The sequence below is a fragment of the Onychomys torridus genome, chromosome 14 (genome assembly GCF_903995425.1).
Source record: "Onychomys torridus chromosome 14, mOncTor1.1, whole genome shotgun sequence".
Lineage (NCBI taxonomy): Eukaryota > Metazoa > Chordata > Mammalia > Rodentia > Cricetidae > Onychomys > Onychomys torridus.
The window spans coordinates 68,457,734-68,473,983 of NC_050456.1; the positions used below are offsets into that span (position 1 = coordinate 68,457,734).

General features: G+C 40.6%; 1 protein-coding gene and 1 pseudogene across 1 annotated transcript in view; one reads left to right on the forward strand and one right to left on the reverse strand.

The window, feature by feature from the left end:
- The window catches only part of LOC118595286 (cation channel sperm-associated protein subunit beta-like), a 139,116-nt gene that overhangs the window by 17,719 nt on the left and 105,147 nt on the right, over positions 1-16,250 (reverse strand). Inside the window, exons 10-13 of the mRNA XM_036205647.1 lie at positions 14,982-15,317; positions 6,900-7,039; positions 5,360-5,557; positions 3,983-4,093 (exon numbers count right to left, since the gene is read on the reverse strand). Of these exons, the coding sequence (XP_036061540.1) occupies positions 3,983-4,093; positions 5,360-5,557; positions 6,900-7,039; positions 14,982-15,317 (785 nt within the window). The remainder of the gene's footprint in view (positions 1-3,982; positions 4,094-5,359; positions 5,558-6,899; positions 7,040-14,981; positions 15,318-16,250) is intronic.
- Positions 12,542-13,260, forward strand: LOC118595688 (annotated as a pseudogene).

A 16,250-nucleotide genomic window follows, 5' to 3' on the forward strand; every position in this document is an offset into this window, starting at 1 on the left:
ATAAGAGGCACTGAGTGTATAGATCTGCATACAGTGCTTGTCCAGGAAATGAGATTTTGAAAGTTGTAATCCAACAATATTTCTGTAATGTAATTTAACAATTCCATCAGGTTACACATGGACATTCTGTTCAGAAACACTGCACAAAAACACAACTTCCTCTTGGTAACTTTTCATTTCATAGCGAGTTTCTCTGACTAGAGTGAAAGCCCATAAAGATACCATATGTCATGCATGTGCAGGGCTGTAACTTAGAGAATGCTGATCAGTGTCTGATAACACTAGAAGTGCCGATATGTACAGCTGTCAGAGCCCCCAAATCCTGCATTTAAAACCCTCTTCAGGGGTAGCTGTGGCGACACATGTCAGCAAACTCAGCACTTTGATCAGGAGTTCTAAGTCAGCGTGTACTGTACAGCAAGTTTGATCCAGCCTGGACTATACAGCCAGACCTTCCTCAACTATACAAAACAAAATAAAGAAAGGTCAAATCTCCCTCTTAATTACTTGATATGAATTAGATATATTTCCTACTTAGCACAGGGAAACCATGGAGGAGGGGGACCCCAGGAATGTAAGAATATACAAGCAAAAAAGTCTTATGTCCATAGATGGAATGGTATAGTAACAAAACAGGTTTTATCTTTGGGAGAAAATGGAGTTGGAGAACTCAGTGTCTTAGTGGCTCACTACTGGGAGCAGAATTTCTTGCCCTTAAATCCAAGATTCAGCAAGGAGTTGTTTACCTCTGAATATTTTGTTTGTATAAAAACATGGATACAATGTGTGTATTATTAGTTTGTTCAACTCTTGTTTTTTTTTTTTTTGAAACAGTGTCTATTAATGTAACTAAAAGAGACCTCAGACTTTACTGTATCACCCAGGCTAACCTCAAACTCCCTATGTTCCTGACTTTGGCTCCTGAACTGCTGAGATTACATATGTGTGTGTGTGTGTGCCATCATGATACACCTATTGAACTTTCTGAACACTCCTTTGTCTGATGCTCATTGAGATACTGGGGATATATTAGGAACAGGTCAAAAACAAACAAAACCCTGACTAGCATGTCCAAGGCTTTGCCTTGACCTTCACTATCAGGAAAATAAAGCAAACCAAAAAGAAATCAGTCTTGTTTTATTAGCTTACTTTCTTGTGGGATCAGAAGGCACAAAAATAAAGCAAACAAGTAAAATGTATAGAAAAGTAATACATGATATGGAGAAAATAGGAGGAAATGGGGAACCTGGGATGGTAGAGGCGTGGTTATCATTCTATGTGGATTGGTCAGGGAAGGCCTCACTGTAGCAGAACATTAAAGTGGTAACCTGTCAAAGGTGACAGTGAGCCATGACATCTGACAGAAGCTAGAAGGCTTTCCTGCAGCTGCAAACACCTGAGGTGAAACTTACCAGAGAAACAGAAAAAGAAGCCAACATGGCTAGGATAGTGTGAGCTTCAGCAGTCATGTTGAAGCATGGTACAAGGACAGAGAAAATTAAGGTTACAGGGGAAGGGGAACCTCACCCCAGAACCTAATCTGGATTTGTCTTTGGCTTAGTGTCAAGAAGTCAAATACATTTGAAAAAAAAAAACAAACAAAAAAACAAATCTCCATATGGATTTTGTACAGAGGCAATAATCCTTTTCCTGAGTGATCTTTCACACCAGAACGAAGTGTGATTCTATTTAGTCTTATCAATTAAAAACCAGGAGTCAAATATTGGGGTAATAACCTGAAAGATCAGAGAAAGAAAGGAGTAGCTACTAGTGACTTCTTTCCTCTACAAATCCTCAGACTGATTGGGGGTGAGATCCTGTCTCCACCCACCCTTATATTCCTGTCTCCACCTCCTGAATGTGATGGGATTAAAGGTATGAGTCTCCCAAGTGTTGGGATTAAAGGCAAGAGCCTCTACTGCCTAGCCTCTATGGTTTACTGGTGGCTAGCTCCACCCTCTGATCTCCAGGCAGGCTTTGTTTCTCAGAACACAAACAAAATCACACAACACCAGAATGCTGAAACAAGTGGGCCATGTGTGCTTAGGACCAGAACTAATGTGCCCTTTGGGTTGAATTATAGTATCACACTATCCTCACCTTGAAACTTGAACAAGGAACCTCACAAACCATCTTTAACATTTCATTTACAAAAGGAAATACTCTCACTTGACCATGTTGGGCTGGTCAAGGCCTTAGCTTGACATCTCACAGAGATTCATCTGCCTTTGCCTCTAGCATGCTGGGATGTTGGTCCCAATACAAAAGGGAGATAAACCAACAAGTACATATGCTTTTTAAAAGCTTACTTTTAAAACTTGGCCTCATTTAAAATTTTACTGAGCCTTTGACATGGTTGTAAGTCACCTCTTTTAGCAATGTAATTTTGCAGGCCACAGAATCATGCATATGACACCTCAGGCCCCCCCTCTGAACAGCAGTGCATAACAATGCTTAAGGCAAGGTGTGCAGCATGTCTTGATTTCACTGTCCAAACTGCACTCTTCTTGGGTCTGATTCATCCTGGAATGCTCTTCTGTGGCATAGTCAAGATTCCATCTTCACTTAGTGGATGTCCCTAAAGGGAAACTCCTCAGGCTTTGTCTCCCTGCCTCTCATTGACAAGGGTCAGGTGTGATGCCAAAGTCAAGTTTTCCCTTTGGAAGTAATGGGAAGATGTTAAGTTCTTAGTAAGAGAAATGCTAATTTGTGTAGTGCTTGTGTATGTCTGTTTGCATACCAGGCACCATAGGTGTTCTCCAGATAATACACCTTTTCTCTAACCCCTAATGCTTCCCTGTGTTCTGTCATGCCCACTTCACCTCCAGGTAGGTGTCAGCCAACTCCAGAGAGCCAGCCTATTTTCTACTAATAACATAGCAGGAGTTTGAATGTGCCTATGTTAGGACAAGGGGTGGCCTTTCCTTTTGGACACCATTCCTTTTACAAGGATGAAAAGACATGAGCTGGTCCTAATTCCCCCTTTTATTTAAAAACACAAGGCTCTTCCTCTACCTGTGTCCTTTGAAATCTACATGGGAGCCAGGAAGTCAAGGAGAGCATCCATATGAGCTTCTTGGCTGCTGTCTCAGTCAGTGTTCTATTGCTGTGAGGAGACACCATAGCCACGACAATTCTTATAAAGAAAAACATTTCATTGAGGTGGCTGGCTTACAGTTCAGAGGTTCATTCCATCATCATCATGAAGGGGCAGCGTGCAGGCAGATGTGGTGCTGGAGCTGAGAGTGCTACATCTTGCAGGGGACGGGAAGTAGACTGACTGTCACACTGAGTGAAGCTTGAGAAAAAGACTTCAAAGCCCGCCCCCATAATGACACCCTTCCAACAGAAGGTGTGGCCCGCATTAAAGGTGTGCCCTCCAGCCTTAAGGTCTGGATTAAAGGTGTGTATCATCCAGCCTCCTCCAACAAGACCACACTTTCTCCAACAAGGCCACATCTCCTAATAGTGCCACACCCCATGAGCTTATGGGGCCCAATTACATTCAAAAAGTACCACAGCTGGAAAGCAGTGTGAGAGCAGCTGAAAGGGCCAAAGCTGGAGCAGCTGAAAAGGGCCAGCAGTAGTCTTGGAGTAATAAACATGGCTGAACTTTCTCATTAAATTCCCATAACTGTGCCCATGTACACTCTAAATAAAGGGTATCTCCTTTAAAATTGCAAGTAAACAAGTAAGTATGTGTGTGTGTGTGTGTGTGTGTGTGTGTGTGTGTGTGTGTTAAGTATGTATGTATCATGTGTGTATCTGTGTGTGTATGTATGAGGTGCATATGTCATGAAGCGAGTAGAGTCTTGAGCACACTAGCAGGAATCATTTTTTTTTTTCTACTGCTTCCTGGGGGTCTGACTGAGGTTCAGTCTTGCTGTCAAGTGCCTTTACCAGCTAACCCATGTAATCAGCACAGTGATTTTTAAATATAAAACAAACACTGCATTAGTTCATTTAGAGACAAATTATTTACCTTTGACTTGTGAAATAGACTTCTTGGTCTGGGTTTGCTAGGGTCTGCATGATAAATATTATCTGTGAGAGGAATAGAAATTCCCATATTGGATGGAGGTCTGTAGTTTATCTGCAAGTGTTTAAGCAAAGAAAGATGGCCATGTTTTATTATTCATCAAGGGATAAATATTTTCTTTTCCCAGATAACCATTCCATGCAAATATTTCACATTCAGCTCTACACATTACAGTAAACTTTTCCTCTTCAGTATCCATACCCCAAAGTTTCTGTAGTTTCAAAAGCCTTACCCTGTCATGATGTAATCCTGACTTGTAAATGAGGTGAAAATGACTTTTCCTACTTAAAACAGCTGTCATAAAGTTAATGTGGGTGTGTCCAAGCATTTTACAAAAGAGGCTCCTTGATGCAGTTAGAACACACCTTCATATTTTATTATTTTTTTTTCTGTCACAAAACTAAAAGTAGTATATCAGCTAATTTTTAGTTTTAAAATGGCCATAAGAATTCCAAGTAAAAGAAAACACAACAAAAATGGCTAATCAGATGTCTTAGCTGTTAGTGTCTACTACTCAAGTGTGATGGCCTGAGTTTGGATCCTAGTACCCAGGTGAAAATCAATTTTGGCAGTATGAACTGGTAACCCCAATGCTGAGGACAGAGACAGGCCTATCCTGGGAACTTCTTGGCCAGTTTAGGGAAAATGGTGATTTCTTGGTTTAGTGAGAGACCTAGCCTAAGAAATAAGGCAGAGGAACAACTGAGGAAGACATTCTGATGTTAACTGCTGGCCTCCACACCACATGGGCAAACATACCTGCACACACACATAACTGTACACACACTTGCACACGTGCATGTTGGCCACTCTCATACATACAAAAACAAAATTAAAAGACTCACAGATCTAACAAAACAAAAGCAAAAATTACTATATTGAAATGAGATTGTCCACAGCAACATTGAAAATTCAAGCTCTATATTTTGTAACTTTATCTGAGGAAACAACAACAACAACCACAAAATCCCAAACAAACCTAAACCCAAAGAGAAATTGGACTAATCAGATGCATTAGTTTGAGACACGTCATTGTAAGTCAAAACAGCTGCATGTATCACAAAAGCCCGAGATTATTCCATCATCATATGATGATGCTAATGGTGATGAGAGGGGTTAGAAGAAACACAGTTAGTCCAGAAGGTTTTCACAGTTCACAAACGGATCCTCACCATCATGTTTCAAAATGACCCACAGTTTGAAAATGATGGCAGTGCTAGAGCACCTCAGAGCAGAAATGCTAACACAGACTGGCCACGGGAGCACACAGGAAAAATACATCACTTGTTCTCTTAAAGGTGCTACAGCTAGATTTCTTACCGGCAGAGTTTTGATCATATTGAAACCCTGACTGTCCTTGTGAACTCCACTAATCCAGTCTGCAGGTGGTATTTGTCTGCCAGGAATGTGGTGTAGAGTCTTGAGGTAGCTGCAACTGCTCTTCATGATGGGCAGCATTGTAGTTACAGAGCATGAAGTTGAGCCTTCCCACATAATCACTGCTAGTGAAGTGGAACCCTGGAAACATCAAGGAATGAAGGTTGGAATCCTGGGAACACCCCAATACATTGTTTGTAATGAACCAGAGAATGATCTATGATAATTGTGTTTTTGGTTTTGAATGAATGAGTTTATTAAGCATAGAGCAAGTCAGCCAAAGGAAAATAACAAATATCAACAAGTAGTATATGCAAAACAACATTAAATGAGCTATTTAAAACCCTTTACACAGACTGAGGTAGTCTCATGCTTTATTGTTAGTTTTTTCTACATTTATGTGTGTAAGTGTGTGTGTGTGTATGTGTGTGTGTGTGTGTGTGTGTGTGTGTGTGTGTGTGTTGTACATATCAGAGGACAACTTGCCTGAGTTGATTCCTATCTCCTGCCTCCACCTTCTAAGTGCTGGGACTATAAGTATGCAGTAATGTACCTCGTATATGTAACCCCAGGATTCATGCATACCAGTCAAGCACTTTACCAAATGAGCCACATTCCTAAACCCACGTGTTTTTGTCTTGATTATTGTTAATATTGTTTCTTTGTTTTCTAATATCCAGGGTGGGTATTGCCACCTCTGTTAACAAAATGTTTCTTAGGTATGCACATAGGCCAACATGTGCTAAACAAGATCATTGAGACACCTTTCCCAGGTGATTGTAGATTATGCCAAGTTGGTAGTTAAACCCTAGCAGCACTTAGGGAGGGAAATAAACTGACATATGAGTATCATGACCAAACCAAATCAGTTATAGGAATATAATAATACATATTAAAGCCAAGTACTATGCTATTAATAACCATATAAAATAAAATGGCCCAAAATAATGTGGAGTGTGGTTTGAGGTTCAAAACATTTAAAATAAATTATGGAAACAGGAAGGGGCAGGGGACAGGAAAAAGAAATAAAAAGAAGAAGAAAAAGAAAAAGAAAATGAACTGGAGGGACAGAAAAGAGCAAGAGAGAAATTATGATTAACAATGAAGAGAACACAAAAGATAAAATAGAAAAAAGTTTTAAAAATGTAAAAACATAAAGCTTTTTAATTTTTATTCTTTTAAGATTCTCTTACTACATATCCCTGATTGGTCTGCAACTAACTATATAGACCAGGCTGGCTTTAATCTCTCAGATATCACTGCCTGCTCCTGTCCCCAGAGTGCTGAAATTAAAGGTGTACAACACTCCTGATGAGAACTCATATGTCTAACTATTATCAAACCTCTACCCTGACTTATAAAATATTATACATGTTAAGTGTACTTTATACCCTTGATGGAAGGAATACGTTTATCTTTTATAGCTACTAAGTCTATATTTTCTATTTTTAATAGATTATTTTTTAATAAAAAAACCTCTTACTTTATGGAAAAATTTGCTAGCTACATGAGCATTCACATGGTAACTATCAGTGACATCAAAATAGCCTTCCATCTTAACTTCCAGTAAGGCTGGGTTTCCAACAGCCACAATGACTGGTGGGACTTGAAGTAGTTTCATACCTAAGGAAACAGTGCCAATAGCTAACATTACATAATGAAAATTGTAGAAACAACTCAATAATAATGGGCAATTTAATAGTTCTTAGAAAAGTTTACCTTCACAGATATTTCCCTCAGAACATGGATTTCCCTCCACTCCTCACTTCTCATCCAGGTTCCCAAATGGATAGCAAGGTCACTTGGGTACTTCTGGTTATGTTTGGTACTAGGCAGGTATTTGTAGGTACAATTACATACAACTCTGGAGCTGAGGAGTCTGATGCCCTTTAAATGACTATTGATATCCCTGTAAAGTTTTTGTGTGTGCTGGGAACTGAACTCAGTTCTATAAAGAGCCATGTGAGCCATCTCTCTAGTAGTCCTTCAGAGACTTGTAGGTGATATTTACTGGTTTGGGAAAATCTCCTCCAGAGAAACCTAGGCATCAGAAAACATCCCAGTCTCTCTGACTCACTCTTTTTAGGCAACCTAGGATAAACTTTGCTCACTGCAATGCTACATTTTCTGCCCTGTGGAATTCCTAGCTGCCACCCCCTCTTTTGAACAATGCATGACCTTGAACTTGAACTGAACATACTCAAGGATGTTTCCATCTAACAACACACCCATGGAAGTATGGATACATTTTCTCAGTAAAGGAAAAGAAGAGTATAGCTTTTTGACCCCCCCCCCCCGGAGAAATTGCTTTGGAAATTATTCTCAGTGTATTCTTTCTTGATGGAAGAAGAAAGCCTTTCCTTCATTCTGTTATCTCCTGGCATTGTTTACTGGATTTGTACCCACACAGAATCAAAGTCAAGGCAGTTAGTGACAGCCAGGGGATAGAAGACAAAGGAAACTCTGGGCCCATTACTTCTTAATAGATAAGTGTCCCCTATAGAAATTAAGATATTATGAATTTTGGATGCCATACATTAGTGTCTTCACATTTGTTTTTATGTGGATAAGTCCTCTGCTATGTGAGCTCTAACAGTTGTGCACGCTACTTTGTAGGGCCTTAAAAGCTTGCTAAAAGCATTGAGTCTTCACATGAACTTGTAGACATCTGAAGAGTGACTCAAGTGGGATAGAAAGTTTGACATCTCTGACTTGATGTCAGATAACAGGACCTAGAAACTGCTTTTGTTAAAAAGCATCAACTTTCACTAGGGTCCACCAGGAAACTAAAAAGACAAAAGCCTGGCATTCCCATCTTTATTTCAGATCTGTCCTTTACTTTGGGCCAGACTGTTGCAGGCTATTTAATCACACTATGTAAAGATGTGTCACTTTTTACCTTGTCTGCCTAAGGCATCTGGTTATTTTAATAAAGAGCTGAATGGCCAATAGCCAAGGAGGAGAGGATAAGCAGGACTTCTAGGGAGAGAGAGAAACTCTGGGACAGAATCTGAGGTGCATAAAGTTTGCTAGCCAGACATGAGGGATTTGGACATAGGTACACAGGTAATGAGCCACATGACACTATGTAGATTGATATAAATCAGTTAATTTAAGTTATATGTGCTAGCTGGGAACATGCCTAAGCTAAGACCAAGCTTTCATAATTATTAAAAAGTTTCCAAGTCGTTATTTGGAAGCTGGCAGTCCAAAGAAAGTCCGACATCCCCAGACTCCTGTTTAACTTTATATGAAGATATTAATTATTCAAAGAGTGTACTTAAACAAATTAGCAATATTATAAGAAATAAAATATGTTCCATTTTCAATACACAGATGCCTTATGGATTCAGAGAAATATCAGATGCTAGGTCTCCCATCCCAAAGGCTGACATCTGTTCGTCTGCATCTTGGTGAACATCTTTCAAGGTTTATCTCTAATGGGAAAATACAGGGTTGGGGTAAAGGTACTTGCCCTTTACAATTCAGATGACCTGAGTTCCATTCTAGGGAACCATAGAATAGATGGAGAGACCTTACTCTGGAAACTTGTTTCCTGATGTCTACACATGCACTGTAGTCCATGTGTGGAATGATATACACTCACAAACACAAACACAATGCAGCTTAATAAAATAAAAATCCAGACAGCCTACTATGTGACTAAGTGCATGCATCAAAAGAGGCCAGGGGTAGGGGCCAGATGCTGGGGCAGTTACATCACAGGACAACTTCCCAATAGCTGATTTATAAGACTGAACATCTGCAAAACAGGATTAGGGAATAAATTCAGAATCGTGAGAGAATGGGGGGGGTGCTAGGGATGATGAAGCTGAGATGTCAGATGGGAAAGTCTTTACCTTCTGCAATATCCAACCAATGGGAAAGAGTGGGAATGGACTTGCACTCAGGGATGGAATGGATGTTTCACACTCAGTGGGGCACCTGACACTTTGGGTTGGCAACCGACTTTGCCAGAGTTTCACTGCATCTCCAGGGCCTGTTATTATGAGGCAGGAGGCCTGAAACCCCACAGCACCTAATCTGTCTCAGGCCCTTTCAAGATGAAGTAAGAGTAACTGAAGCATTTTTCCCTGAGCCTTTCCATGTTCTGTCCAGAACTCCATTCCCAATCATTGTCCTAAACCTGACATTACTGGGAATAACAGGAGCTGTGCACACAAGCAGGAGCTATTATTTCATAGGAACTGGCTTGTCTCTTACAGCTTTGGCAGAAGTATGAACTCTGAAGGAACATGTAGGCCCAGAACTGAGGATAAGCAACCAGACCACACCTTGACTGAAATTGTTAGATTATTTCTACTGCTCCAACTCATCCTCTATAGAAACCTGAAGCATGTCAGTACTCAAAGACAGACCTAGGAGTCTTTATTTTCTTCTCAATGTGCAACCTTGACAGCACATCTCTCTTCTGATTTCTCTAGTATTCATCTCTTTAGTCATATTTAGACTTCTAGCCCTTAGCAAACTAGTATGAGGTCAAAATCCATTATGATGTTCTAGAGAAGACACAGACTCTTCCTTACCAAGCTCTGTCCAGCCTGCAGCCTCACTGACTCTGCCCATATAATCATCCTTTAGCCCTGTCTTAGCTCTTCCTTGTTATGATAGAAACTCTGACAAGAGCAGCATACAAAAAGAAGAGTTTATTTCAGCCCACAGCTCAAGGTACAGCCATCCTGGCAGAGAAGTCAAGTTGAAGCAGCTGGGCATTTCATCCACAGCCAAGAAGCAGAAAGCAGTACACTAATGCACGCCAGTACACTCAGCTTGCTTGCTCCACTTCCCACAGTCCAGGTGAATGGGCCCACCTACAATTAAGATGGGTCTTCCCACATTAATTAAGATGCATGCTCGGAGGCCCTTTTCCCCAGGTGAATCTTATTTGTCCAGTTGACAACAGAAACCATTACAAGCTCTGAGCAGGGATGACAGCTTTAAGGAACTAGTTCTACCTTCTTTGGGGTACATAATAAACCTGATTCTTACCTACCCCCACTTGTCTCCTGAACACTGGTGACTCTTTCACAATGACAATACATGCGTATACACTGAAACCTTAGTTAAATCATAATGGTTCCCAGCAGGTGCAACTCTGTCCTGCTTGTTGATGATCCATCTGCTTCAAAACTGCCCTGGTTTGCGTTCTCTCACTGCTCTGAGCTATAATCTACGTCATTTCAATGTACAGAGCTTATCTTTCCTTTCTCCAATTGCTACCTAGCCCTGCTGCTGCTGGTAGTCTCAGGACTTGGTTCTGTGCTGGCTAGTATCTGTAATGATTCAACAAACCCTATTACTAGAGAGAAACTTTAGCTCTGAAAGTTTTGGTTTTTGCATTCTTTACATTCTTAAAAGTTCTTGTATTGTTATTTTTACTAATTCATTATTATTGTGTGTGTATGGTGTGTGTGTGTGTGTGTGTGTGTGTGTGTGTGTGTGTGTGTGTGTTCTTGGATGCCATGGTGGGCACGTGCAGGTCAAAGGGCCACTTTTGGGAGTCAATTCTCTCTTCCCATTGTGGGATCCAGAGGTCAAACTTGGGTTGTCTGAGTTGCATGGCAAGTGCTCATATCCACTGAGCCTTCTCATTAACCCTCAGATTTTTCTTTTTTTTTTTTTAAATTTATTATATTTGTGTTTTAATTTATTTTACACATCAGCCATGGGTTTCCCCTGTCCCCCCCACCCCCCTCCCGTCCTGTCCCCGCCCCAACCTTCCCCCCAGCCCCTCCCCTCCATTCCCATCTCCTCCAGGGCCAAGACTCCCCCTGGGGATTCATTTAAACCTGGTGGATTCAGTACAGGCAGGTCCTGTCCCCTCCTTCCAGGCTGAGCAAAGTGTCCATGTGTAAGCCCAAGGTTCCAAACAGCCAGCTCATGCACTAAGGACAGGTCCGAGTCCCACTGCCTGGGCGCCTCCCAAACAGTTCAAGCTATTCAATTGTCTCACTTATCCTGAGGGCCTGCTCCAGCTGGGGGCTCCACAGCCTTTGGTTCATAATTCATGTGCTTCCATTCGTTTGGCTATTTGTCCCTGTGCTTTTCCAATCTTGGTCTCAACAATTCACACTCTTACAGTCTGTCCTCTTTCTAGACAATTGGACTCCTGGAGCTCCACTGGGGCCTGGCTGAGGATCTCTGCATCCACTTCCATCAGTTATTGGATGAGAGTTCCAGCACGACCGTTAGGGTGTTTGGCCATCTGATCACCAGACTAGGTCAGATCAGGCCCTCCCTCAACCACTACCAGCAGTCTACAGAGGATGTATCATTGTGGATTTCTGGGGACCTCTCCAGCACTCTGCCTATTCCTGTTCTCATGTCATCATTTATCACACAACAAGGGCATTTGCTCAGCTATGTGCATATCAGCATTGTTTGTAATAGCCCGAACCTGGAAACAACCTAGATGCTCTTCAACTGAAAAATGGATAAAGAAAATATGGTACATATACACAATGGAGTACTACTCAGCAGAGAAAAACAATGACATCATGAAGTTTGCAGGCAAATGGATGGATCTAGAAAAAATCATCCTGAGTGAGGTAACCCAGACTCAGAAAGACAAACATGGTATGTACTCACTCATAGTAGGATACTAGATGTAAAACAAAGATGACTAGACTGCTACACAACTCCAGGGAGGCTACCTAGAAAACGGGACCCTAGGAAAGACACAGGGATCGCCCAATGACAGAGAAATGGATGAGATCTACATGAACAACCTGGACGACAGTGGGAGTAATGAAGGGCAAGGTTTGAGGGAGCAGGAGATCCCAGCTGGATCAAGAACAGAAAGAGAGACCAAGGAATAACAGATTTTTCATTATTATTGTATTTTTGTTTATTTATTTACTTATTTAGTAATATGTGTGTGAGTGAGTGTGTCTTGCATATTAATGTGGATATGTGCATGAGATGGTTGTCTTTTGGAAGGTTGGAGGACCACCTGTGGGACTTGGTTCTTCCTTCTCTCCCTTTACTGTGTTGGTTCTGAGGTAACAGTCTTAGTGGAAATTGCCCTAGTTTGGGACTCGCATCTTGGCCACAGAGACTAGAAGGGGGACTCTGGATCTGGCTTGATGCTAGCCTTCACTTGCCATGGAGAAGACCAAGCTGATCCAGAAAGCCAAGCTGGCTGAGTAGGCCGTGCACTACAATGACATGGCCACCTGCATGAAAGCCGTGACAGAGCAGGGCGCCAAGCTGTCCAATGATGAACCCAACCTGCTGTCGATGGCCTACAAGAATGTGGTCTGTTGCTGCAGGTCTGTCTGGAGGGTCATCTTGAGCATCGAGCAAAAGACCCACACCTTCGACAAGAAGTTGCAGCTGATCAAGGACTATTGAGAGAAAATGGAGTCAGAGCTGAGGTCCATCTGCATCACGGTCCTGGAATTGTTGGATAAGTATTTAATAGCCAATGCAACTAATCCAGAGAGTCAGGTCTTCTATCTGAAGATGAAGGGAGATTATTTCCAGTATCTTGCTGAAGTAGTATGTGGCAACGATTGAAAACAAATGATAGATAATTCTCAAGGGGCTTACCAAGAGGCATTTGATATAAGCAAGAAAGAGAAGCAGCATACACGTCCAATCCTCCTGGGGCTGGCTCTTAACTCTTTTGTATTTTACTATGAGATCCTTAATAATCCAGAGCTTGCCTGCGCATTAGCTAAAATGGCTTTTGATGAGGCTATTGCAGAGCTTGATACACTGAATGAAGACTCCTACAGAGACAGCATCCTCATCACGGTGTTGCTTAGAGACAACTTAGGACAGGAGAAGAATGTGATGCAGCTGATGGGGCCAACAACTAAAGGCATCCCGGGTGTCATCCTCTGTCCCCTCAAGAAAACCTTTTTACATCTCCATTCCTTATTCCACTTGGATTTCCTCTAGCAAGGAAGCCCATTCATGTGTATGGGATCAACTGTTTATAGTTTTTTTCACACTGCAGCTTTGGGAAAACTCCATCCCTTGATCTGTGCTGCTCAGCCTTCCTGGTGTGCAGTTACTGCTGTAGAAAAGTATCAATAGTTTTATTTCTCACCACACACACACACACACACACACACACACACACACACACACACACACACACGAGTAAGTTCCAGACACTTGTGCAGAGGACTGACAGTGTGTTTGGTATTTAAGGCATCTGAGCCAGTTCTGCAAGTGGCCGTGTTTGTATTACTGGGAGGATGTGGAAATGTAGTGCATTACAATTGAAAGTCATTGTAATAATAACTTCCTGATTTCTGCATTCCCTCTCTGACCCTTCTTTGGGGATTTCTTGCAGAAGCAACCTTTCCATACTCTTCCTGCATACTCCTTTTTAGTAGAAATCCAGAAATGTTAGATTGAATGGGAAAAGGTCTTAATGCATCCAGTCTTGAAGTCACAGATGGAAATGTCTCCTATGTCACATATTCTTGAGGTCATGTCTGTGACAACAGGGAGTTTCCTTTATGCATTATTCATTTGCTGTTGTTTGAATCGACAGCTTCCTTCCCAATAGAAATTCACTTACACTTCCTGCCTTTGTAGCTCTGGTATTCACTTTACCTTGTAATAGAAGTAGCATGTTGCTGCCAGAATGTAAGCATTGCTTTGGGCAGATTAAAATGCATGTCCTTTCTTAATCCACTAGACAGGTGAAATAAGTACACAAGTCCAAGTCTAAAGTTCAGTACTTTTCCATGCATATTCATGCACATGTGAGAGAGTGTCCAATTTGTCCAGTGATTGTTCTTCAGAGAGCTGTGTGTTTGCTAATCATTGACTGTAGTCCCAAAACAGCCTTGTGAAAATGTTATGCCCTATGTAACAGCAGAGTAACATAAAATAAAACTGCATTTTATAAAACCAAAAAAGTGCCCTAATTTGCTGAGACATCCTGCCAGCCTAGCTTCACATGTTTTTATAATATATATGCTGAAATATAAGATATAGTATAGTACTTTATGTAAAATCCATTTGGCTTGAATTCAATACCTGAAATAGGGGCTAGAGAGATGGCTCAGTGGTTAAGGGCATTTGATGTTTTTATAGAGGAACTTGGTTTGATTCCCAGCACTCACATGGTGTCTTACACATGTGTCACTGTGTTCCAGGGGATTTGATACCCTCTTCTAGCCTCCATGCACAGACACATGGGGCAGTTATTGCAGACACTTATAGACACAAAATAAAAATAAATCTATTTAAAAATACGTAAGAGAAATATTGCCATAACAAAGAAATTAAAAGGGTTTCATTTAGAAGGACAACAGCAACAAAAATCTATGCTACAATTTACCTTCATTTCCTCGTTTATAAAATTATTATCTAGACTTTTAGAGTGATTGCAAACATTAAACATTTCTATAAAACATTTAATACAGAGCCTAGAATGTAGTCATTAGCCATAATTAGAATTAACTCTGTTAGTACAGGAATCCCAGCAATCACAGAAGCCAAACTGAATATCAAAGAGTTATATTTTATACTTAAGAAAAGAAATAACTCCTTTTTTCTTTTCCTATAAAAGAGAATTTACCTCTTGTATTAGGGATCAACTTAAGTTCATAATTCTCTTTGTTGCCCACATCAAGATACTTCACAGCATTGAGGGATACAATTTCACGCTCATCTTGTTGAACCCAATAATTACATGGTTTTAAATTTATGGTCCAATTCCGTCCTTTTGTTGAGCCAAGGCTGAATAAGAACCAAGATTTTTCTGGGAATTTCAAAGGTGATTTTATTTTATCAGGCATAGTAGCCATGGATAATACATTCTTTATATCTATAATTTCTGTGATCATGAAGCTGCTGTAGCCAGGTCTCACCACAGTCTTTTCTATATCTGCACCTGAAAATTGTGCATATAAACCTGCAGATAAAATAGAAGATTTCATATAAAAGAAAACAGTTAATGTTCACTGTTATGTGACCATAATTAACAATGTTTCATCTGAGTTTTAAAAATATGACATGGCTTGAGAACACATTTTCCAAACTTCAGTTACAATTAAAACACAGCATTTTATAAAAAGTTCATTAAGAATATGTGGTACACAAAGCTATACTTTAATATTTACCATTTTTCTATAAAATTCTCAGCAGAAAGCCTGGAGAGATGGGTCAGTGGTCAAGAGCTTTTGCTGTTCTTCATAGGACCCAGGTCTGGTTCCCAAAAGCCACATGGTGGTTACAACCATTTGTCGCTTCAGTCCTGGGGACTCAACACAGGTACTGTGTGCACAGTACACATACATTTGTGCAAGCAAAATGTGTACACATTAGCTAAATGATATAAATCTAAAAAAAGTTTCCAGCAGGGAAAAAAAACCAGAAGAATTTTCCTTCTCTCTCTCCTTCATTCTTTACCTATCTTTTCCTTCCTTCCTTTTGTTCTTTGTCAATAATTTCCTATATTTTAACCATGAATATTTAGACTTCTAATTTAAATGAAAATATTAGATTTATTATGTGTATTATTGTTTTGGCTGCATGTTTGTAAGTACATGCCTGGTGCTAGCAGAGGCAGAAGAGGATGTCAAGTCCTCTGGGACTGGAGTTACAGACGGCTATGAGCCACCATGTGGGTGCTGCAAATCAAACCTGAGTCCTCTGTAAGAAACACAAATGCTTTTAACTGCTGAGCTATCTTTCCAGTCCTAGATTTCAAATTAAAACCATAGCATCTATCATATACCATCAAGAAAAAAGAAGAAGGCAGAGGAATCTGATTCTGAGGTTGACCTTGGCTATATAGTAAGAAAAATATGGGAGAGAGGGAGGGTTTGAAAGTTTGATATTTAAT